The sequence below is a fragment of the Schistosoma mansoni genome, chromosome 4 (assembly GCF_000237925.1).
Source record: "Schistosoma mansoni strain Puerto Rico chromosome 4, complete genome".
NCBI classification, from domain to species: domain Eukaryota; kingdom Metazoa; phylum Platyhelminthes; class Trematoda; order Strigeidida; family Schistosomatidae; genus Schistosoma; species Schistosoma mansoni.
This window is the reverse complement of record NC_031498.1, coordinates 18,843,820-18,871,281: the sequence shown is the minus strand read 5'-3', so window position 1 is coordinate 18,871,281 and position 27,462 is coordinate 18,843,820. Positions and strand designations below refer to the sequence as shown.

The following is a 27,462-nucleotide window of genomic DNA, read 5'->3' as shown; positions in this document are numbered from 1 at the left end:
GATTGTCAACATTATCCGGAAGTCATACGATGGACTACAGTGCAAAGTGGTGCATGGAGGACAGTTGACAGCTGTATTTCCAGCAAGGGCCGGAGTGAAACAAGGCTGTCTACACTCCCTCTTCCACTTTCTTTTGGGTATTGAGTGGATTATGAAGACCTCGACATCTGAGGTAAAGCACGGAATCAATCGAATAAGCTAGAGAGACTTAAAACTCAAGCCATCATTGGAAAATTTCTCTGTGCGCAACGTTCAGGATATAAAATACAAACAATGAGGACTTTCCTAGTTCACGAATGTTGTTGAAAAAATATTTGAAACAACTAGGTCTTAAATTGTACTGAACAAATTAATTTGTTATAGAACCTCAGTAACTAACACTTTAGGTCCAGAAGTATATCCATTACCGAAAAAAGTCCTTTAATCAAAAGTGATGCCAATAAATGTTAGTTAGCCCATATCAATTACATCCTTCTGATAAGAAATATAGGTAATTAACAGTTTACTAAGTAATTCAAATACTGACACTGATATTACAAGCTAAAAAACGTTATTTATGATTTTCTAATAAATGATGGTAACAGTTGGTAAGATACAAAAAGAAATTGTCGAAAAAGACATTTATAATTATCATAATTAGCAAATGTACTACGGAGCGAACAGGCTGTAGGAGCTAACCTAGTTGATCACGTTTTCTATTATGATAAGAATCTGTACAACTTTTAGTTAGCATCATGTATAATAACACATGCCATTTAATTTCAGATAGGTTATTTACTTATTTCATGCATCTTTCGATATTTTTTCTCGAAAGAAAATAGCTGAAATACCTTTTTCTGAGAGTTATATACTGTACTAAACATATAATATTGAATAAAACTATTTATAATAATAATATCTAAAATCTTGAACTAATTAGAGTTAACATTTATACTACTAACAAGTAAGCAGTTGAAGAAGGATAAAAACAGCCTTACTGAGAGCTTATGTTACTGATCTTTGGAGGATTTTTGGTGCATTCGCAATCCAGAGACAAGCCATCACATCACATAGAAAGCTCAACAGACACGCCATTGCATAGCGATATAGCACAGAAATGTTTGTACCATATCATTGATAACAAGCCATGAAAACCTCATACATCTAAAATGAATGACATTAAATAGGAAGAATATATTTGTTAAATCTCAGCGAATGAATTTGAAGTAAATCCAACGTTTCGTCTGGCAATCTGGTCCATGCTTTCTCAAGGAAATAACATGAATCTTCGAAGATACTTTTAATTTATATGGATTCTATGCTCATTGGACGAAGTGAAGCTTCGAAGTCAAGAGATCATTTTCAAATCACTATTGACACCGCTCTACATTACAGTTATATCGGGTTTACCCCTTCAGTGTATTTCCTACTTTTTATTAGAGCATGTTACTCATGAGTAAGTAAACTTTTATTAAAAATATTCTCGATCAAAATCTAAGTAGTCAGTCTGTCTATTGATTGTTAATAAGACTAGAACAGCTACATTAAATTGCACATTTTCTTATTTTCCACCGTCCCCATTAGGTGACTTCTGATGATCTCATTAAGTCAAATGTGAGCTTTTGATTTAAACAAATCTTTTACGTACATGTAAATCAGCAAACGGAATGTCTCACCATTACTCAACATCTGGTATGAGTTTATTCGAATAAAATTGACAGGGATTCACCGTTATAAAATTCAAAAAAACTTCACAGTCATCTTGAACAGATGGTGATAAATGCACTCGTTCACATATGTCTAATAATGCAAAAATTCGGTCACCGTTTCTTTTTTAAATCAACGTACATTACATTATTCGATGAAGATTGAAGCTAATTCTGTTGTAAAAGTAAACTAATTCAACAAGTAATAATGAAGAAACATTACTTAAATATCGAGTGAAGTGTATTCATAGAAACTAGTTAAACAACATTTATTACATAATAAAACAAAACTATGGATGTCATTTTTCCACCGATAAAGTCCGTAATCATGTATGTTGGTCTAATGTAGCAATGATATGTTGTACTGTTTCCTGCAATCCTGTCGGGGATGTTAAATCCCAAGAACTTGATAAATGACTTATTTTTGTAATTTTATTTTGAAAACTTGAATTTCTTTGTTTTCGCGCCAAAACCGCTCCTTTACCTTCGAGTCGTATTTCCCACTTGGAAATATCTTAAACGCTATTGGTCCATTGCATCTTTATAATGTGCTATTTTGTAATGCTTCCCAAGGACAATTTTATACTATATATATATGCGTTTGATTTCTTCCTATTGCGATTGCTTGTGCTTCCGGCTGCTTACGGAATATATTTTCCCCTACTTCGTCTTGGACTTCTCACTCTAGTTAGCGGGGCCTAGGACAACGGATTAGAATAGCCTATCGTGTCACTTTGTCATTGACCTTCGTTCCGATACCGAGTAAGGAGAATCGTAATTAGCATCAAGCATATCAAATCCTATGATCCTCCTTAAATCTACAAATCAAGAGTTCCAGATAGATCATTGATAACTAAACATAGTGACCATAGAAATACTTTCACGAATATCCGCTGGTGGTTACAAGACAGTTTGGTAAGTGTTATTATGAAATACGCTTAAATGTGAAATGTAAGTAGTAGGGAGCGAATTCGATGTCAAAACAGTGATTAGGTTTGATATAATTATCCATTGATAACATCTCAATCTGCGATACTAGGGTCTCAATCCCTCAGGGAAGTATCAGCTCCCCTAAGGTTACAATCTAATAACAGTAAATCTGGATTCTTTTCAAACATCTAACATAAAATCGGTTTAAAGCTTAGTTTTAATTTACTGTAAAACACTATTCCCTACATTATCAATCATAAAAAAAATTGATAAAAAATACAAAATTTTGACCGCCAACCAAATTTTCTCTTTAGAAATTTATTAAACAAAATTCTAATAGTTGAATTCATGAGTCGATCTAAGCTACACCACCATTGAAAACCTGGAAGCATTGGACGGCCTTTTCGTCGTAGTATGAGACTCCTCAGCAGTGCGCATACACAATCCTGCACGCGAGATTCAAACCTAAAACCTTCGGTCTCACGCGCGAACGCTTAAACTGGCATCGTACGGTCTTCATGACTATCTTCAATCGACCCATGATCTCGAGCAACCCTTTCTCAATTGCCTGAAGTGGATGACTATCTCCATCCGACAGGGATTGGATCCTACTGATCACAGCTTCTCACCAGAACTCCAAGATATCCATCTTGAATCTAGTCACTAATGAGCATATGATTATTTTCAGAATGGGGATTTGTGGAGATTGTTGAAATATCTAAGGTTGAAATTTCATGAAATTCTTTTGAACAGATAATATTGTAACATGTTTTTTTCTTTAGAAAAAAAACATACCAAAAAATTCATTCTATCACCTAGTGTACAACACAAAAAAAACATTAATGATCTTGCTTGTAATCATTTTTTCTAACTTGTTGTAACAGAGATGGTGTGATTATTACATTTTTTTCGTTACATACTCTACCTATTTACCTTATATGTTTAAAATAGATATCGTTTGATCATTAGTGCTATTAATACTTAAACCATGTTATGGATTATTATCACAAGTAATTAATGACTGATACTAATCATAAAGTCGAATACCTGATGAACTTTTTACATATAAAATGCATTCGTTTAAATTAATTTGTAAATGATCATTGTTCAATTTATATAATCCTAATTATATGATAATGATAGCGGCAATTAGTTTTAATGGGAAAAAACTTGAAATGTTATTCATTTTATGGCCCAATTAATACTCTACTACATTAAAAATAGTATGACTTTTAATAGGGATTTGAATGAGAAGATTATAGATGAACAACTCCAATAGTCCTTTTTCTTCTCTGCTTTTTTCTATTTAGTCATATAATGATTGATAATAATTGGAAACTACAGACGGGATTGAAAGATAGTTGTGCGATATCGTGAATTGATTGAAGTTAGACATACAAACCACTAAATCCCGGGTCAGTAGTTTAAGGATTAACCTCTCTCAGTGAGACTTAAAGTCCTAGATTTGACCACTGATGGAGTCGTGGATTCGCAGTGCTGAAGAGTCCCACACTAAGATGAAACAGTTATTCAGAGCATCTTGGTCCTAACTAGTTGTCTAATTAGGATCAGTTCGTAATGTAAAGCATGAAACTCAACAGTCTTTAAAAAACCCCTAGAGTTGTAGGCTTTCATATTTTATGTTCAATATCGTCTCTACTTAGATAGTGTTGTTAGTTGTAATACAATAATTTAGATGTAAAGATTAATACACGGTAATGAGTATCAAAATCTAAAACGAGGATTTGTACAAGTTCCATTCATTCAGTTATAATCAACGTACAAACTGATACAAATGTACATTGGCTCAAGTTGCCATACCATATGAGCACAACATATGTTAACGTATGACTGTCAATTACACTAGTTGTTTAATAAATGCCCTTTTAATCTGTGATTACATATTTGGCATTTAATAAGTGGAACACGATCATGTTATCTTGATAAAATTAAAAGTTTATTTCATTAAGATTATAGATATTCAGTTAACTGTTACATTTTTGACACTCATTTGATGAGAAGTGATGATGTTTGACTGAATAAACGCCGATCTAGTTGATCATATCAGTCAAGTATTCATAGATCATCAACAATGTAAGTACTTAATTGAAAAATAGCTTCGTAAACAAAATGTAAATTGCACAGGAAAGCTATCCAAACACACTACTTTAAGAAGGTTAGTCAGTTAACTCAAATTAAATGAGATACAGAACACTGAAACCAACACAATTTGATTCATCAAGTAGGATAATCAGTACTGATATATTAAGAACGATGAAGTACACTGTAAACAAAATTAATGACCATCATTTATTGACATAAGTAAAGCTGAACTATTGATAACATTCAGTAACGTAGTTTCGTCATTTTTATTCATACTTTCTTAGAACCATTTATACCATAAGACGGAAATTATTCGATATTTGTTAGATTGTCTAAAATCAATTAAAATTACCTCAAATTAATTCATCAGTCAAAGCTAAATAGCTTCAATTTCCTCAGCTTATATCTAGTTCTAAAGATAACAATACGCTTGAAATATATCAAATAACATAATTTCATGATATAGTGTATAGTTAAGTGAAAAAAAACACATCCGGTAATCCAAGAGAATGACCGCTGTAAAGCTGAGACACGAAAAAAAGATATATCGTGATCAGAGCGTAGAAATCTTGACAAAAGTAGGAATAATTCCTAGTATGAATTATATAAATGAGTGCATGACCTAAAGACAAATGTCAGACGTTGAACTAACTGTATAATACAACCGATAGCAAATACATCAGTCACGTATTTTTAAATTCCATTAAACTATGAATATATCATAGTACAGTCATTATATATGCTCATATTTTTATTTTCTACAGTGAATTTTCAAGCAACGATTGATTAAAGTGATTCACTGTTGTGTAAGGATCAGAAGTCTAATTAGTTGTTGTAGGTGTATGCTACTTATTTTGACAGATATAAGTAATATGCAACACAAATCAGAAGTGGGATGTCTGACAGAAGAAGATTGAGAAGATCGAATTAAAGAAAACAGAAAGGAAAACATAAGGCAATTATAATGACAAGAGAGCTGAAATTATGAAGCATGTAAAGGACAACTGATGGAAGATGTGCAAATAATGTAATTAATGTATGATTTGCATATTTTAGGAAAGCACTCGGTAATTTTGCTTTAAAAAACAGATTGGTTATCCCCACCAATTCTTCGTTCATTACAGTATAATTAGTAAATTCAAATCGTTGCGTTATAACACTGTGTGCTCAATGATAACATGCCTACATCCTCATGAGATTAATTCAAAGCTATTCTCAAAATTCCGAAATAAAGTGAAGAGAAGCAAAGATGGATAATGGCTAGCAGTGGAATCCAGGACGCGCGTTTCGTCCTATTTGGGACTCGTCAGCTGGATGTACCTGCATCTCAGAAGAGAACTTTTCAGTTCCTCAATCATTTATCAACGGCTTCGAATCTCATATCCTAAAACTCAAAACAAAACACTGAAAACCCCATTATTTCAATTTAGAAGCACTAGTAAAACAATACTTGTTTCATAAAGTATTTATTTGCTTCCTAGAATTTTTTTTCGAGGTGAAATAAAGAAATCAAATCAAATTTCAACACAACAAACAAGTAAACAGTTTAAAGTATTCATAAAACGGGACAATGAAAAGCGAACAGCATTATAAGAGAAAAAAATGTATGTAAGCATTTGTATAGGGTGAAGCATTATTCTTTTCCCATAGAAACAAAAAGATTGTACACAGGTAAAATGTCTAGTGTGTTGTGTATTTCAGCCTGTAATATCGATAAATAATTTATTAAACAGGTTAAAACTAGTAGTATGTGAACAATTCACGCATGTACTATCACTGTTACAAGTACGATTCACAAGTTTCTAAAATATATATAAAAAGATGATCACTTGTTGTTATGCAACAACAGAAAGAAGCATACACGAACACATACATACATAAACAAACATACACAATAAATGTGAAGGTTTTTTTCTAAGGAGAATTAAAAATCAAATGGATATTATAGTATTGTTTTCAGAGAAAGAACAAGGAAATTACGTAAGAAGCTAAGAAAGGCAAATTTATTTACAATCTGTAATTACTGATGATGATAATAATAATAATAATAATGATTTTAATGGTAACAAAATTCAACTTGGGTAGTTCAAAGGTGGAGACGAATCCTATTACTCATTAGCCAAACAAATACAACCAACTAGTCTCAGTTATTCACACTTTGAAAGTTAAGCACAAAATAAAAATACGCTTGATGTTTTTTGGGGGGAAAACAGTGCAAAACATTCACTACCACGACACAGAGAAATAGAACGATACAATCAAAACTAATTGAGATGAGGTCGTTAATACATTAGAAGTAGAAAAAAATATGTATGTAGTAACAAATTATTCAAACAGAAGACGTATTTAAAGAGCAAGTCGAATAAGTGAATTAGATTTCCGTCAACAGAGTAATAACAATAATAAACAGGTGAGAATATATACTACCATCAGTAAACACCCAGTTGATTAATTATGGTAAATAATCATATTGATAGTAGTACTCATAGAAAGAAGTTTCATTAAACCCATTAAACAATAAAGTATAATCACTAAGATAAGGGAACATAGAATGAAGAAAAATACTGGATCTAAATACGATGATTGATGTGATTTTTTTCTGAAATAATCATCAATATGGAAACTCTCATCAATTCATAAGTGAAAAGGGATACACGTAAGTGATTACAAATTAAAACTATAGTTATTGCGAACAATGACAATTACAATGTCCAATAGGTAACTGATTATCTTCAGTTGTTTGTTCCAGTGCATGTGGATGTGAATGTGAATAGTATCTTGAATAGATAGGTCCGTTAGAAGTGGTATTAGTAGTATTATTATTACTCTCTACTGGTGAAAAATCCCCAATAACATCATTTGATTCATGAAGATGAGAATGATGATGATGACGAACGTGATTTGTAACTACTAATTGTTTCATACGTTGTTCTAATTGATTACGCAACAAATTATATTGGTATAGTATAGCATTACGATATTCACATTCCTCTTTATCAAGTATACGTAGGAAATTTGTTAATTCTGCTGTAGTAAAGTCTTTCCACTGTAAAAGGGTAAGAGAAAGTAAAATTAATTATCAGGCAGATCTGTGTCATATATATATATATATATATATATATATATATATATATCCGGGGGTCAGATATGCAAATAGACCAATGGGAACATGCCAATAGGATACATTTATACTATCATGATTTATTACATAAGCTATAACTCAAACTCAAGAGGTTACAGAATTCTAGAAATAAATCTAAATGATATACCTTTTGATCATGAAGGGGAATAATCTTGTCCAACTTAAAGTAAGCTCTGGTGATGTAATGGTAGAACATGATAAAGAAAATTTCGCAATTGAACAATTCACCTTTTGAAAAAGCCGACCAATCGAGACTACTAAATTATTTATCACAATGTTTACAGCTCAGATAATGACTGATCATTTGAAATTAAACACAGCATTGGTTAATTTCATCTAAAATAAGATTTGAAATATTCTTTACCATACGAAGTATGTTACAAACAATCTGGACTTTTTACAGTAACTAATCATTTGATAATGATCAACATCGTACTTGTTTAATTCATAGCGCGCTAATCGATCAAGATGGAAAATAGCTATTAAGATGAACGATATAAGACATTGTGACTACACGTTATTTGATATTATGTGGTTATGTGTTACGTAATTACGTAATTAGTATCTGTCGATTGATACTAGTCACTTAAAATCTTGAATTTTATGAACAAGAAACTTATCTAATTAAGAACACATATTCAGTATGAGAAATGCAACAAAGTGAGGTTCATATACTTGGCTTCTCTCAGAAATGACCAATAACACTACTCAGTTAATGAGACTGAAGTAAGTGGAACAAGATTGGAATCTATAGTCTAATGAATAAAAGTCAAGGGTTAGTAGAATGAAACAATTCATAATTGTAGAGATTTGTAGCTCAGGGGGATCATTTTTGAAGTTTCGTTCTCTGAGCTAGATGCTTTATTCGTGAACCTTTCATTGTTTACCTGAACTTCTACTTGAATTTTGGGTTGCTATTGTTTAAAAGAACAATGAAAGTCTAACGATTGAACCATTGAGCTCTGAGAAAGGAAATTCACCAAAAAGACTCACATTTAGATAGATAATGGTAAATGTTGAAAAAATTGAATCGAATAATATAATAAACCACTTACCTCTATATCACAAGTATCATTTTCTTGTAGTACAATACGTTTTTGTTTTAATAATTCTAAAAATTGTTCACGATTTGTACTTATACGTACCCAATTTAATAATAATAGAAGAGGACATTCAGTTGTAGAAAGTTTTCGAGCGCTAACTATAAAATGTAACAAAATAGAAAAATATTTATACATCTAAAAAAAGTCTTCTTCTTGTTCTTATCAACAACATCATCAGGTAGAAGTGAAGTATTTGAATTTCTCCAGATATTGTTGTGAACGAGGACACAGTTGGGGACAATCATCACATTTTTAATACAAAATTACAGAACATCTTGGTAAAATATGAGAACATTGAATACTTCATTTGCAAATTTTTATCATTTGTACTTCACATTCGGTAGGATTCTTTCAGTTCACAGTTCCTTTCTATTTTCTTCAACTCGATCTTCTTGGCCTTCTGATGCCAGGCTTTCCACTTTCAATCGGTGTTACATACTACCTATTTTTGTAGACACAAATAGTAAACATCACAATATGAGTAGCAGATTGTTCTGTCGACCTAAATCCTGATAAGTTATTGTTGACCTTTAATTTGTCTGCGTCTGAGCTTTTACTTTGATTATCTCTCTATTTAATCTCATATTCTTGGTCCTATATTTGCTTATGATGTTATTCAGAAGGACAATGAAAACTCGACAGCTAAGCAGTCTAACTCAGAGGACGAAACTCAACGAAAATCATCCAACTAAGCTTCAAATCTTCCCCCACCAATGCTTTTAATTCTTCGTCCCCTTCCTCATTCACTAACTTTAGATTTCGCATCTTCAGGTGTTCCCGAGGTAGTTGATATTATTTACTCTTATTTATTTCTCATTTTGTTAATTTCCTTAATAGCCGATATAATAATGTAAGGTAAGAATAACTTCAACTGAAGTAAATTTGTCAGAACATGCAGAGACAATATTGGAAGATTAGAAGACAAACCCGATCTTTAAAAAGTATTAGAGAAGAAAACTTTTCAGATCACTAGAAAATCAGTGAGAAAAATCACTACCTACAGAAACGAAGTGTAAAAAAGCACTTTTTAAAAAAATATCACCCAACTCACTTGAACTACCTTCTAAAGTATGTTCATACAACGCGAATTTACGAGCAGATTCTTGTATGTGAAATCGATCTAACAACGATTGAATAGCGTTAGCTGAAGTTGTAGAACTGAAATAAATAAATAATGAGTACATATGATCACAGTTTAAACCATGAGGTAACTGTAATTAAACAATCATTGGAAACAGGAAAAATTCAAACGATTGGTCGTGTTGAAGTATGAAGCACCACTTTATCATTCCTCATACTTAACGCGACCACAAGTCGAACCCAGGACATTCAAGTCTATCATCTGACTGACACTTGTCCCAGGCTCTATGATGACCATGACTTTTGCTTCTTTATTTAAACAAATAAACACTGGTACAAGGAGGCAACAAATATACATGTGAGGGCTGGAATATTGATCAGGTGCCCAAATCGAAGCACGTGGTTTACTTAGTAGGCCACACCTGAAGCCTTTTACCTGAAAGTCTAATCCATAAAGCAGTAGAGCAACGTTAGGAGATGAAATCTCATGATAACCAGTGACCAACAATAGGTTCATACGCCGTTTGTTCCTCCAGGATTCTGGAGCCCGTCTGCATCATTGGTTTGGAATCAGGGTTTTCCAACACCCCTAGGTAGATCCTCCATATCCACCAACCCAAGTAGAGTGTCGGATATTCGTATCTCATCATCTCAATTTCGTAAATAACACCTTCGTCACGAGGTGGTGAATAGGAATTCCCTGACAGAAGCTGTATATGCATGGCCATGTGAGAATATTTCGAGAGGGTGAGCTGACTCTCTCTACCCTCAGCCGTTCCAGTGCATTTGCGGGCATGACTAACTGAGTCAATTGATATAATATATGATGTAATTACAACATATATCTTGCTTATATAACAGACAACAGTAAACATGCTAAAATTCAAAAGTAGCTGAAAAACATACTCATAAACCATTTTAAATCATCTTAAATAACAAGACAAAATATTCTCTTAAAGATATTAATTAAATTTTTGATATGGTTGCTACAGTAATCAGGAATACAGTAATCAGGAATTTATCATATATATATATATATATATATATATATATATATCATAAAATATGCATGTACAACAGCCTACTAGTTACACCCTTTTATGTACTGAGAGAAGACAGATATTGTACAATAACAATTCAACTGTTCGTAAATGTAGTGTCGCTAAGAATATATCGAAGATTAGCTTTAATAATCCTAAGAAACGTTTTTATAGTTAGTCTACACGTCGTATTTGATTACTATAAAGTCAAACTAGTTGAAATTTATCAGTCATAACATTTTATGATGATTGTTACAAAGATTTCAACCATGAATAAGATTCAGTTTTAAAACTAAATGACGTTAGTAAATTGATGTTTAAAAATAAACAAATCGTTTGGCGATAAGGTAAGCCTATCATTAACATCTTATTTAACATGGTGATACAAACCGAAAGTGATGATGAGCTATTAATGAGTTCACCAGTGGAGAAACGTGGAACCTTTCCCGAGTATGTTGTATATGTGTATACTCGAATGCAAATATCAAAGATACGTAAATTCCAATGATACACATATAGTCATAGATGGTCGCGATTGCTAATATGAGTTACATGTAATCATAGAATGCGCAAACTTGTCCACTCACCCATGAGTACATATAGGCATAGAGGATTTCGTTCGCAAGTATACGATATATGCACATATAGAACACATAAACCGAGGCTCATACACACCATACGATAAATGTAGGTATGGAGACCATACGCCAGCAGTACTTTCCCTGAATGAATATCAGATACTCAAATCAGTACGTAAATAAGTCGTCATAGACAATGTGCTCAATTCCGCCTGTAGCTCTTCTAGAGTTACTGTCGGTCCCAAGCCCGGGTAAAAAAAGAAGGGTTGAGCATGGGGTTAGCGACCCCATCCCGTAGAAAAACTAACTCGTTAAAAAAACGCTAACCAGAAAAACTAATTCAAACCATTTAAACTCTCCCCTTGGAGTTGAAGGAAGAATTATGACGTCTCAGGATGATAGCCGAAGTTTGTCTGTTAAAAGCCAAGTGTAAACTTTAGGAGAGCACTAAGGACTTTCACTTGTAACGGTGAGATAAATGATTTTCGTGAATTAAATTATGAACCGACCTTAGTTAAACCACCATCCCAAAGCTGGAAACACTGGATAGACGATTTGTCTCAGTATGGGACTATTACTTAACACTCTTCATGCACACCCACACATCGAGGAATCAAACCGATGACTGGTCTCGCATGAAAATGTTTAATCTCTAGACCACTGAACTAATGCTTGCTTGTTTAACTTCAATCAATTCGTAATATCACGCAATCATCTTCCAATGCGCTTGCTAATACCACTTAAAGCTCGATATGGTTGAAACCCGCAGGTCACAGCTTCTCACTAGAACTCTTGGGATTAGCTCTTGAGATAAGCCAGTAGACAGTAAATTATTAACTACACTAGAGGATTATGGAGATTGATTTCGGCTAGATAATATCGCATGGACGTGTACTACTGGGGAGTCTCATAAAAGGACGAAACGGCTGTCCATTGCTTCCAGGTTTTCAACGGTGGTCTAACATTGATAAATTCATGATTTCAACCGAAATGATCTGTGTTCATTTTTTAAAAAAGTAAAATGCACTTACCTTGTCACATAAACTACTTTTGAAGTACCTCTTGGTAGGAAAAATGAAACTAAACGTGGTGGTGTTGGTACAGCATTATTCTCATCCCCACTTTCATTTAAATTTACTTTAGTTGGACTATTTGGTTCGGGTGATGCTGTTGCACTTGATGGAAACATATCCAATGTACGTCGTAAAGACATTTTCACCGGTTTAATAAGATTAATATAAATGCGCAAAGTCCCAGCAAGTCGACAAGAATCATCCACCTTTAGGTATAACACAGTTAAATGTAAAATTAAGATGTAAGTTGATTTAAAAACAGTTGCTAAAAATACCACTTAGTCGTATGTAAAAAAAAGTCTAGGAAAGTTTGTAGAGTAGGACATCATCTAAGAATCAAACCCATTAAAAGCTCAGATATTTTATCACTTTTACGATACTTCAATCAAATACGCATCACTTTATGGATAAGTCTATTATATGTGAATCAGATAATTGACATCCTCATGTCTAAAAGTAATACTCAACGTAAACTGCACACATTTAAACTATTCACCAATAGTAATAAATAGAACAATTACTGAATGTTTCTTGGACACAATAGATCAACACCTTAAAATCATCCAAGATGATAAATAAATGGTCAAACCTCAGTCTTCTGAAGTTATCGCTATCAGGTGTCAGGAAATTGACTTATATGTTCCAAAGGAGACAGTTGTTAATCTTTCTGTCTTGAATGACACAAAAGTTCCTATATTGCATAGTAAATTTGATATAATTCTTTCTTTCAATTATTTACATCATAATGTACTTTTTAGAATGCTTTCTAGATTGGTAATCTTACTTTAATTAACTGAACTTAACTCATTATATCCTTAAGTATTATCAGCGTCTACTCAGTACGTAACAACTTGTTTAAAACCCCTTTGACCTTTGTTACCATCAATGCAATAGAATATTCTTCTATATAAGGTACATCTTACAATATTTTATTCGATCTATTCAATATTGTTTGCATCTTCGCTATACTACACTGATGTCCTCAAAATAACTTCCAGATAAACTCTTCCATATAAATTATCAGAAGGGGGTTTGTGGAGATTTAGTATTTTTCATAGTTGAAAGCGTGAGTCAATTGAAGCTAGACCACCATGGAAAACCTGGAAGCACTGGACGGCCGTTTCGTCCTATTATGGGACTCCTCAGCAGTGCGCATCCACGATCCCGCACTCGCGAGACTCGAACCCAGGACCTACCAGTCTCGAGCCAGAGCCCTTAACTGATAGACCACTGAGCCAGCCGGCATCCAACGGTGTTAATGTCTAACTTCAACTTCCATATAAGCAATATAAACCTATTCTGTAATTATGGTCTTTAAATATTACAGGTTGTAAGTAGTTGATGAGAACCAAACGAAATGAAATGAATTCATATTATTCTGCTTAAATGCTTGTTCTTACTGTCTTCAATAGTAATCACCACAACTATTTACATGAATGAAACAAGTATCTAAGTAACATTCATAAATTAAAATATCAATTATTGTCAGGAGGTAATCAAATTAATTAATCAATTTAACTGGACTGAAATAATCAGTTAGAATAAATGTGAAGAATAACCTTTATCCAAATGTGTTCAGAGAAAAACAGAAAAGCTGTAACAAGCCTCTTATACAATCACCAATCAGAGAGAAAAAACTACTGGAAATGTATATGTATGATTCAAAGTCTACAATTAAAGTAAATACCGTCAAATTCTCCTCAGTGGGACTGAAGGTTACAAAGAGCTAATGTTTTTTGATTCACGCTCAATGAATGAAAACAAACTATATAATTATCAGTTCGAATCTTGTACCACGGTGATTTAGCGATAAATCGACCAGATCAGTTTGAATTTAACAAGTTGACGATTATACACAGTCTAACAATAGATTAGATTCCTTTAGCATTTTAATGTGGCATATCTTTGAAGCTGGGGCACAGTCAAACTCACACCTCTGAGAAGTGCTCCTGGGATAGTGGAACTTTCTTTCATGAACTAACGTAAGCGGCTAAAAAGAGATCAGGCTGCACTTCCACATTGCCTACACTGATGAAGACTGGACCAGTCCCCCAACTCTATCGTAAATATGAACTATCTGAAAGGACAGTGATATACAGATAAATGTAACGCGAATAAATGGAATAAGAAATTCCTATTGGTGTCTTGAATGGATTATCTCTAAGATGGCCTATTAGGTTTGATATAAACCAGGGCCGATACTGAAATCGTTTATGGTATCACCGTGAAAGAGCTGATTGTCGATAGATGACTTTACAACCAAATGATCTGAAGGCAAGTAACTCATTCAGTTACTAGTGCTACTGGACTCCAGCATGGGGAAAACAAGACTAAGTCGCATCTATACACATGTGTACACCATTGAGTGTATAGGCCTTGGTCTATTAATTCCATAAAGCCATGTGATGTATATTTGCGACTGCGCGCATCTGTGCTTGTGTGTACTATGGGATGTATTGGTCCCTGAATTCTGCACTATATATATATATATACCTTTTCGCGACGAGGTCACTGGTTATCATGAGATTTCATCTCCTAACGTTGCTCTACTGTCTTATAGATTAGACTTTCAGGTAAAAGGCTTCAGGTGTGACCCACTAAGTAAATCATCTGCTTCGATTTGGGCACGCGATGAATATATGTGTGTCACATATATATTTGTTGCCTCCTTGTACCAGTGTTTATTTGTTTAAATAAAGAAGTAAATATATCGCAATGGTTTTGGGTTATTACGACGTTTGGAGATAGGAAAATGCAACTGTTAACGAATTAGTCTACTTCACATAAAGTATAGTTAAATTGAAATCCCTACTGATACACAAATTGTATCAAAATAAACTGCTAACGTGTCCGTTTGGTTTGATTACCCCACTGATCTTAGTTACACACATTTTTACCAAAGTTTTTTTTTTCCCCTGTAAACTCAATCAACTTTTTCCTACTTAGTTGGGCAAGCTAAACAAACTTATTTTTTTCGAAAGATTAAAATATTATCTTATTATCTATAATATTGACCAAAACAAAATGAATCATATCTTCATAAGAGAAAAAAACAAAGGACATCAACATAACAATGACTCATTTAAATTATGATTCATAAAATATATGAGATAGATGAATTACAAACTTTTTCACAAGTAAATTCATGTTTACCATCAAACCTTAAATAGTTTACGTGATTATCAGACGTCAACTAGATTATTCTTTTTTTCTAATGACTAATGTGAATAAGAATATTATTTAATGTATAGGAAGAGAATCATAACCAATTTAGTAAAACGCAGACAATATTTTAGAAATAAGGAGTATAATCTCCGGGTTCTATTGAATCTACTTCTAAGAAAATGTTTGTAAATACAATTAAGAACTATATTCTTAAATAGGTATGAATCCAGTATGAAGAACTCTCTTGTAAAGATAAGATGACAGGTTTATATTTAGTACGACGGTCAAAACCATTTAGAACTTGTCTGAAGGGTGGGCAAATATTCTTAAAGTTATCTGTTCCAGAATATTCTGCGTCATCATTGCACTTCTTTCTAACTTCTATAATATAATTAGATCTCACTGAATGAGAATGAAAAACAATCTTTCATAGATCGATAAAAATTTATTCGGGGTGAGAACCTCCGAGATACCATAATACAAGGGAAATGAAGAGCTTCGAATTAATCTGATTATGTCCCACTTTCCATTATTATCTTCTAAAATTAACATTCTTAGGATCAATAACTCTCCGTTCAATTCATTCGTTGAAACACGTGTTAGGCGGCTTGCTTGAATATCTGAGCTACCTGTTCCTGCCATCTAGACATTTCAATAAATTATCTTTTTGTTTTGTTTTAACACATTATGTTTTATAGTTGAATTTATGAGTCAATTGAAGCTAGATAACCATGGAAAACCCGGAAGCACTGGATGGCCGTTTCGCCCTATTGTGGGACTCCTCGGCAGTGCACATCCACGATTCCGCCTCGCGAGATTCGAACCCAAGACCTATCAGTCTCGCACGCGAGCTATTAACCTCTAGACCGCTGAGCCGGCATCCAACGGTGTTAATGTCTACTTTCAACCGATCCACGAAATTAAGCAACGTCCACCATTGTCTTCAGTGAGTTACTATCTCACAACAGATCCGATTAAACTCCACTGGTCACTGCTTCTCACTTGAACTCCAAGAAATACCTCTTGAATCCAGTCACTAGTGTGCATATGATTATTATCAGAAGGGGTTTTGTGGAGATTTTAGTAATTTTATAGTTGAATTCATGAGTCAATTGAAGCTAGACCACATTATTATGTCTATTAATCACATAACCTATTCAGGCGCGTATATGAAAAGTTTACGACGTATTGCTTTACAAGGTACAAAAAAGTACACTCACAGACAAGTGGTGGCTGCCAGTACGTATTGGAAAGAATGAACACTAATCAGATGTAACCACTTGTTATCGTAAATTCTTTTTCCTTATTTGTTGTCTAACCGAAACCATTTTTGTATGTTTTGATCGACTTACATCACAACTAAAACGATTACAGAGGGTAAAAGAAAGAATGTACAGGGAAAAAAACTCCACTGAAGTTCGAAAGACAAATGGTCAAATAAACCTAGAGATTAGAAGTCTGAACTCAATGTTTGCTCACAAACTCCTATTTTTTAAGCCTCTTCAAGTATGTAGGAACTATTTTAAGAACTTACAGGAGAAAGATACATTAGAAGCAATATCCAGCTGGATGTTTGTGACTTAAATAAGTCTTTTGAACGTCAACTATCTGATGTCATGCTTCCTTTACCCATAGGTTTGAATAGTTGTGTTCCGATTTTCACTTAAAGTGAAGTCCGAAAATGTCACCAGTCACTTAACTCGTCCCAAAATTTAGGACGTGATGAAATCCTAAACTTCCCTTTTAAGTAGTGTGCTGATATTCTCTGTTATCCATTCACGAGTGTCTTTAAAAGATCTTTCCCAACTAATCTCATACTGAAAATGTGGAGAAACTATTTAAGCAATACCTAAGAAAGTATCTGACGATACGAATGTGGGATTTAGACTCATAGCAATCACTTTACCTTTTACTCAAAACAATGGAAAATTTATTGATACTCCCACTTCAACCTGCACTAAAAGAGCAGAAAAACTTATTTTTCGCTTCTCTTTCATTTTCACCCTTAAAATTCTGAAAACCAGTTATTTCGAAATTGCAAACAGATGGAAACGGAATCGCTTCATAATTCTTAAACACTAAGCAACAAAATACAACATTGAAAATAAGATAATTTTTCGGTCATGTCGTATTAAAAAAAACTATTGAAAACAAGAACTAGTCAGACGTTATTACAATTCTTTTCATCATCCATTAATGACAAAAAAATTAAAGGTAAACATTTTAAGAGTTCGGATTTAATGAAACCGTCAACGGTAGACTACGAAGTGAACACTTAAATTCTGCTCTGAACTAACTCGACAAACTTATAACAAGATTGAAATGAATAGGAAAAAGAAATCAGTCTTCATTATTTTGTAAAGAATTCTGTTTTCTTTTCATTTCAACAAATTAGTTCTTCCAATAAATGGGAATTATTAGCATACACAGTTGTGTGACATTGAGATCATGAACCGATCAGTGAAATGGGAATTAATGAATTTTACAAAAGGTCAACAAGTATGGATATATATTACCAACCTTTGATTCTCTAAATGACTACAATAAAACAAATATTAATTAATAACACATATTAAACAAAAATTAATCCATTCATTATGTAACTGAATATGAACCACACTTCAAGTGTATGGGGCTAATGATAACTACTCAGTTGCTTAAAATGAAGTGGTGAAGGATTCAAACTTGGAAATCAGTGGCTGAAAGTCGAACAGTTTCATCACACTAAGCTACATCTCTAACATAAATTAATGGTAAGAAAACTACGTGGCAACTAAACGTCACTTTTGCTAGACGATTACTATACTCGTAAAAAAAACAAGATATTTAAAATATTGTTCCCCTTGGACAAATTTATTCAAAGAATAACCATACTTATTAGATACAATAAACTCATTGCATTTAGTTGCTTTCTTTCTTGATGTACATACAATCAATTAGTTATGATAAATGTAGAATCTGACCTACGTTATTATACCACAACACTATAAACAGATGAAATTACCAAAATGAACAGCAAACGATTAGAAATCATAATAGTAGCAATTATAGAAGAAAAGGACTGACAATTGGGAAAACGCATGGAAAAGAAAGTACCTATAAAATGATACCGAAACTTAAAGTACAATGAAAAATAACAAGTGGATGCATCTATGCCACTGTGACCAATTCTGGGCTGTATCACACAACATCTACAACCACTGATTATGACTATCGAGCAGACACCATAACCAACTATTTTGCATCTATCAATATTGATTAAAATAGGTATTGTCAATTTCAAACCTGAATTAACTGAAATTATAAACCCATAAAACTGAGGAGAAAACAACGAAATACAGTAAATTCATAGCGTTCTACATAATGTATGCAACAAGGACCATTATCATGTGTTTAATAAAAGTTTCGATTATACCAACTTTTTTCAGATATAAAAGCTCATCAAAAAATAGATCTGTCTATAGATCATGTTTATTTTGTAATTCAATCAACCACATATTATAGAAATAAAGCAATATACATATCAATAAATCTCCAATGGTTGCTAAGATACACACTTGAGTTTAAACATGTACATAAAGTGTTGTTTTTTGTAGGTTAACAAAAATACTTCTTTGTAATTAATCATTACACATATTTATTAGCATTGTCGGGATTCACACTGAAACGACAACCATTATGATTTGAAAATAATTTACCATGACAAGCTGACGCCAGTTACGGGAAGTTTTGAAAAATTAAACAATTGTTTCACCTTAGTTCGAAATATATTTTGTAATAAAAATCATTTTCATAATCTAATAAACATAAATCAAATGAATAGTGTTATGTCCCGATAATAATAGTGAATGGGGACTTTGGGACCCGTTTATGGACCAATACTATATCTATATTTTTATTGTATAATTGTTAACTAACTAAACTATTCATATTCGCGTCCCTCTTATTACAAGCTTTATTTTGACCTATAGACTATTATCATACGATTTACCATTCTTGAGTTATCCCTAGTCTATTAATTACTGCCCCCCACATTCACAGCCACATTTGGCTGAATCTTGTGCAAATGTTAATTTCTATTTTATTGGTACGATGCCGTCTGTCTGTTTGGTAATATAAACTCAGTATGTTTGAAATATAATGATTCATACCGCAGAGGCTGTTCTGAACTTAACTGACTGAGCTAGGCAGAAAGCAGGACCGACAAGTGCTCTAAACTGCTCGTACGGATTTTGTGTGTCATTGGTCCGATCGATAATACACTGCTCTCTGATTGGCCGTCTTACCACGTCATACATTAACAGGGCATCCACTCGGCCACAAGATATAACAAATAGCAACTGGAAAGGATTGCTCAGGACAGAGTTGGATGGAGAATGCTGGTGAGCGGCCTATGCTAGTCCATGAGGGGTAACAGGTGTAAGTAAACAAATATACAGAAACCAAGTCTAGTGTGGATACTTCTACAACAACTTATACGCTGGTAAGTTTTCATTTATGTAGCTTACACGACGAATTGACTTTAGTTAGAAAATGAAGTACTGGAAAACGATTTCATTCTACTTTGAGAACCCACAACAGTGTGTATCCACGCCCCCCCCCATAGAAGATCGAAAACTACAACCTTCTAGTCTTGTAGCAATAATCTAACATATAGATTACCAGGTCAGCATCCAATGGTTTACATTTCTAACCTCTGTCAATTAACCATATTACGCAACCGTCTTCCAATCTCATAGGTAGGTAACTGTCTCATATCCGACATATTCCAACTCCACTGGGCACAGTTGCTCACTGGAACTCCAGCAATCATCTCCCAAAATTAGTCACTAGTGAACATATGACTATCATTAGTGCGAAATATTCATGGAGATTGCTGAAGATGGAGATGGCTTACATCACGAACTAATTTGTAACTGTTTACATTACAAGTTATGATGTTATGATACAGTTGCAAACATTTGCCCTGAACCACAGTGTAAGTATTGGAAGATGAAATTATTCAATTTCAAAGTTTCATAGATTTGACTTTATTAAAAAGCTATTCACTACATGTTGTTGACATAAGTCGAACGACTGTTATTAACTAAGAGGGTAATAAGTTGTTGTTGTAGAAGGATAAACTGACATGACCGATGGAACTACCCGGTAAAAGTTGGGAATTAAAGTTAAATCGCAGTCGCTTTTATATTATCTGACTTATGATCAGGTATATAAGTTATTATTTATGTAATCAGATAAGTTACTAGTTAGGTATATGGTCTTCGGATATTCATTTAGTGACATCATATTTACCAAGTATAGGCTTGTAGTGAACGAGAACACAGTGGGGACAATCGAATGTATTTGAACACAAAATTACAGAACATATTAATAAAATCTAAGAACCATACAGTAAATACTTAATTTGCAAAATGTCAATCAATTTTCTAAAACATGACTACTGCTTTTGCAAATATCAATTAATCGTCTCAGACTTCATTGTTCTTTCGTTTCCACAGAAGTCATTCTTTGTTCTCATTCTCCTTTCTTTGATCTTCTTAACCTTCCGCCGCCAGACATTTCACTTTCGACTAATGATACATACTACTTATATCTGTCAACATCAGTAGCACACACCATAAGTTTAATTATTCAAATTTCAGCCATACTTCACATGTGGGGACTAAAGATACTACTGAATTACCTTGAATGATGTTCCCATGTTTGAACCATTAAGCCATATTGCATTCAAATACCTATAATCTTAACGTATGCTTTCTCCTATGTGATGACAGTTATTTAGTTTTATGACTATCTTCTTACGCTCAAATCTAGAAAAAAACAAATACGCACATAGCAGACTGCTGAATAAACAATGTAAACCAACTCTGTACTATGTAGCAAACGTATAAGAGGATTGTGTATAAAACAATAATGTGATAAACAACTTTTAAAATGTATGAAATTGATCAGGTCTAAAGTTACTAACCATGAAAGCTCTTTTTCATTTGATAAATTCAATGTGCATCAGATGAGTATTAGCTAGGTAGTTCTGTTTATTTTTCTAGTTTATCATTTAAAAGAAAGGATCTCTAGTTGGTAAAATTTCTATGTGAAGTCGCACCAATTAAAGCTCAATTATCTTTACATAGACTGCTGACATGTTTATTTTCATTCTAGTATCCTTTAAGTTCTAAGTGTATAAAACATCTTCGTTGAGTAAAAAATTATAAAATACAAAAATAAACTACTCAGACCAATTTCGAACAGTACATTTTGCCTAGTTTTAAATTCCACATCACAGACTGACTTTAATTAAACGACCATTAAAATCCAGGAAATACTGGACAACTAATTCATTCTAATATGGAAATTCTCAGTGATGCTTATGTACGATCCCTGGTCTTCAATGGTTGTCTAAGGTCAGTCCATGATGTAAATCGATAAAATTCAACAAGCCCCACAAACCTCCCTTTACTAACATTATGTTTAGTGTTATATCTTGAGAATTACATGCTCCCTAAAGTGATATCTTATAAGAGATTAAACGTGTGTCAGTCCCATCAAAGAGACTTAAACTTAGGTCATCTGTTGCACCAATCTCATGAGAAGCATCGTGCAATTAGGCATAGGCAACAGGATAGAGAACCATCGTAAATAGGTTAGTTTAAGTTACTTCAATATAAATTAGCCTAACCAGAGAGAAAATTAACAAACTAAAAGGTTAACCAGTGGTAATAGTAGTAGTAATAAGGATGCTAAATTATGTATAGATGAATGCAGATAAAAAAAGAAACGAGTGACAATGAAGAACAAAAACTATCAAACAATACCAAATCCAAAATTCAGAGAAGAATAAAATGCATAAATGTAAAAGTGGTATTTTGTACGAATCAATGATTACTTTGTACTTGATAGCCCACTGATTACAGATTTCAAATACAATACGTTCATTTGTGCTCCTCTAGTTCTATCTGCCATAAAATGTACTATTTCGGGAATTCTTAATTACAGCATTGATTTGAATATTTCTAATTATTATAGTAAACCATATCACTGTAATTGATATTTAACGAACAACATCACCTACGATCTCTTTAATTATTTCCGTATTTCTTCAAATCAATATTTTCACCATAACATAGAGAAAACATATTGAATAAAACAATCTCAAACTAAAAGTTGAATAGAAACACAAAACTTACAAAATTTAATCGTAAACCTAAAGGATTTGAGTTGAATATATCCACCCAATGATGAACACATGGTCGAGATAATGTATCCAAATTAGGTAATTGTAATTCTGATGAATTATTCATATCTTCAGTTAAATGATTTGTCACATCATATATACTTAAACGCATCCATGCTAGACAATCTGAATCGAATGTACTAAAAGCATATGTATTACTATTAGTCATTTCAGAAACTCCAAAACTATCAAAATCTAAATGATGAGTTGGTGATAATAATCCAAATGGTTTATTATCATAATTCTGATAATGATGTTGAGTATTGGATGAATTATTTAAAAAGTTTATATCATCTGATAGGAGTGAATCTTTACTTCGACATCTCGAATGATTATTATTATTATTGACATTTTTACAAGCATGTTGTTGTGTAGTGTCACCATTAAATAAACCATCATGAAATTTATATCCAATATCTACTTTATTTTGATAATAATCATTTTTTAAAATTATGTCATTACTATTATTAATAAATAAACTTGGTGTTGTTTCATTTACTTCAGATGTTGTTAAATCCAAATTCCATGGAACAGGTGGAGGTAATAAGAGAGAACTACATATTGGAGAAACTGATCTACTATTCTCCTGTTGTCCATCTGATCTATGAATTGGGTCAACATCTGAATTATTCGAAGAAGTAGTTGTAGATGGAGGTATAATAGGAGAAGCGATTATATTTTGATGATTTTCCAACAAAGATGGTGGTATTGCAGTACTGTTATTGTCTGAACGATCACTAACGGGTGAAAAAATTATAGGTGATGGTGTGAGCCGTGAAGGAGAGAAATGCTCTTGAGCATTATTGTTACTATTATTATCACCAATAAATTGAGATGATCCATTAATCAGCGATAACTTTCTATACTCAGAAGTAGGTTGTGAATAATTTTCTTCACATGAATGATGACGAGGATAGTGAACATGAGAAATTTGATCGTCATTTACACTAGTTTCCAAAGGTAAACTTGGTCGACTTACTAAAAAGTTCGATCTTAGATTAGCTGGTGATAAATTAATTGGACGTACTGTATCATAACTGGAGTTAGTTTGAATTGACTCTGATTGTGCATTGGAATATATAACACCAGAATGATTGAAATGAGAATTTCGTGTATTGAGGCAATGATTAATTAGTTCATTTGAAGAAATAACTTCATCAACTGACTTGACAGGTGCATAGTTTTTATTATTATTATTATTATTATTATTATTATTACGGCATTTCTGACTTGAATGAGGTTCTTTGGCTAGTTCCGCTAGACGGCAACCAAGTGGTGCACCACTAGTAGGAGTTGTAGCTTCACTAGCCACAAATCCAGTAGACGACGTCACAACCTAAAATAAACAAAAAAATCGATAAACAAGCAAATGGAACACTTCATTTTGTACACAAAAAGCTAACAGTTAATATTAAAATGAAGTTTACATTTGAATGGAAAATACACTTGTTCGAAAAAGTCGAAAACAAAATAGAAATTCCCGAAGTTTATGTACAATTACTCTTGATGTTGATATCCTTTCTCGAAGAAGCCACCATTTACGTGATAAAATCACCAGTAATCGTGAACTAGTTATAACATAATACAGGCATTAATTAAAAGAATAAGAAATTGCTGTAAGTGACCAGTTACAAAATGTTTAGGATTGAAAAAAAGAACTAATCACACTAAGTATTAAGTCAAATCCAGTAAAACAATGAGAAACGAATGATCGATAATATAAAGATATAGGGGGTCTAAACTGAAATAATAGTTTTCATTACCTCATCAACTGATTGCCGTTCCTCATGAAATTTACCCAGAAACATAGTTGGAACGAATCAGTCAGATTTACCATTCACTACTTCATGATAATGACCCACAAACAAGTGCGTTTATAGAAAACTCAAATTATCCATAATTGCCTAGACTACCATTTGTTCTTCTCAAATATCTTTATAACAACTGTGATATATCATTGAACTCGGTAACAGGTTAAGTTTTTTTTTAAAGTTCTATTAACTGATATTATGAAGATCCCCAATGTATTTTGACGGTCAGCTCTAACTTTATGTATGATCCTAGTCAAACAAGGAGACGATGAGGCGTTCAAACAGATATACGCATTTTTGACGGAGTTTTGTTCTCTGAGCTAAATGGCTTGGTCGTGGAGCTTTCATCCTCCTTCTGAATGACATCATCAGCACAACGGACACTCGCATCAGAACACTTGGAAATCTTGACAACAGCCATAGAAACATCATGCAAACGATACAGAGGAAAAAGAAGAAACATCCTTAAAAATAAAATAATCAAAATCTCAAAGCCAACCATAGAAAAAAAACAAACAACTGCGTGGTCAACCTATCAAAACAACCACTAACAAACATAGAAGAACACCTACTCCGAAAGATATTAAACTACAATACAAGCGACGCCTCAAAACTAGAATTCTTCGCAGCACCAGAGTCATCACTCAAAACTTCCGGAATAAGCGAGGAAACGCAACAACAAATAAGACAAACTATAGTACCACTAACTACAGCCAATGTGCTCATGATGTCGTTCAGAAGGACGATGAAAGCTCCACGACCAAACCATCCAGCTCATCCACCTGAGCTACAAATCTTCTCCATCATCTCAGATGTATGCATTAGCTTAGGGAACCTCACAATACAGACTAACGCGTTTGATTGAATGTAAGTTTGTTGACTGGAATTTCTGTATTGGCATAAATCAGTAGTTGAACTATGTAGTGAACAACATGAGATTTATTATTTGTTCCAAATTATCTAAAAGAAATTGACATGAAATTGTTCTAGTCGGTTGGATGAACCATTAGCTCAATGGGAGGTTAACATAAATGTACCAAACTAATATCATAATTCTAAGTGAGTATTATGGACATAAAAGAAATATTCTAAATATTCATAATTCAAGAAAAATATGATATCTGTATGAAGGGAGGAAACCATATGAAGAGCCAAACGAGTCGACATACATATATATGGTCATAGTAACTCACTGGAGCATTTTGATGATAAGATCTTGAAGAGTTTCGTGGGTGCACAGGTGGAGCTAAAGAAAAATCGAAAGAGAAAAAGATTGGCATAAGTACAATATCGAATTATTGCTCTTAGCTTATCCAATATTAGGTAGTAAATATAAGATACGAATACATCATTTTATACATATCTCCGCGTTTCCCTGGTACGGCCAAAAGTGCAGAGTCTGTTCTCCTTTCGAGACACATCTATATGGCCACGAGTTCTCAAAATTTGACAGGGATAGCTTATTGATTGTCTTCATGTGACGGGGATGTTGTTTACGTAAGTAAAATAAAACGGAAAATAAACATCCAGTGTTGTAAAAGGCATATAAACCTATTTTGATCACCAACTACCTTGGAGATTGCATCTCCTTTGAATAAAGGACTTTGGATTTTATTTTATCATATACTATACTTATTCACTTATTTTGTGTTTTATAATTGTACTTTCTTTCTGCCCTTGATTTTCTTTTCAAAATGTTATCTCTTTGTTTTATGTAGCGCATACTTTTTTGGTGCCCAGTTATACCCCCATTTGTGTATTAAATAAGTTAATAAATAAAAAATAAATATAAACACCAATTTTCAATTTAAAGGTTGTCAATCATAAACGAATTTAAACATCTATGATAAAGAAATAAAATAAGTCTTCTTCAAAGCCGAAACAATCCAATAATAAGATTACGTAAATTTACTGAAATTTAACTACTTATAATAAATTGATGCTTTTATATATCGGAAAACGTCCAACTCAACCTGTTGTATAGACTATAGAAATTAACATTCAGCCATTCATTCACAGTGGTTCTAAGTGTTCAAGGGTGGTCTAACTTAGTTCGGTCCATGATTTCAATGTAATTTAACAATCTCCACAACCCCTTACTGATAATTATCATGTGCTTACCAGTGACTAGCTTCAAGAGGAAATTTACGGAGTTCTAGTAAAAAGCCGTGACCAGTGGAACCAATTTATGTGCGATGAAGCAGATACGCATTGAAAACAACATAAAATGCTCTCATAATGTGGTGGATTGATTGCACCTAAACATCAACACCTTTGAATCCCGGCTTAGTGGTTTAGAGACTAAGCGTTCGGGAGCCATACTTAGGGCCCTGGGTTCGATTCCCCCGTGTGGAGTCGTGGATGCTCATTGCTGAGGAGTCCCATGTTAAGATGGAACGGTTGTACAGTTTCCGGGTTTTTAATGGTGATCTGACTTAGATCGGTTCACGATTTCAATGATATGCACAGGTAACCCCATTGCACAAGTTGGATATTATGAGATAGAAACCCAATAAGT

The 27,462-nt window shown here is 33.2% G+C and overlaps 1 protein-coding gene across 1 annotated transcript; it reads right to left on the bottom strand.

Annotated features, from left to right (window-relative positions):
* Positions 1-6,351: 6,351 nt before the first annotated feature.
* Positions 6,352-26,224, bottom strand: Smp_197830 (putative rassf; the record flags this gene model as incomplete). The annotated part of the gene is made up of 8 exons (XM_018797071.1): positions 6,352-6,420; positions 8,916-9,061; positions 10,015-10,121; positions 12,693-12,940; positions 23,087-23,377; positions 23,633-24,294; positions 24,364-24,469; positions 26,138-26,224. The coding sequence occupies 8 exons, from the start codon at positions 26,222-26,224 to the stop codon at positions 6,352-6,354; spliced, it is 1,716 nt and encodes a 571-aa protein (XP_018652149.1).
* Between the last annotated feature and the right edge of the window lie 1,238 nt (positions 26,225-27,462).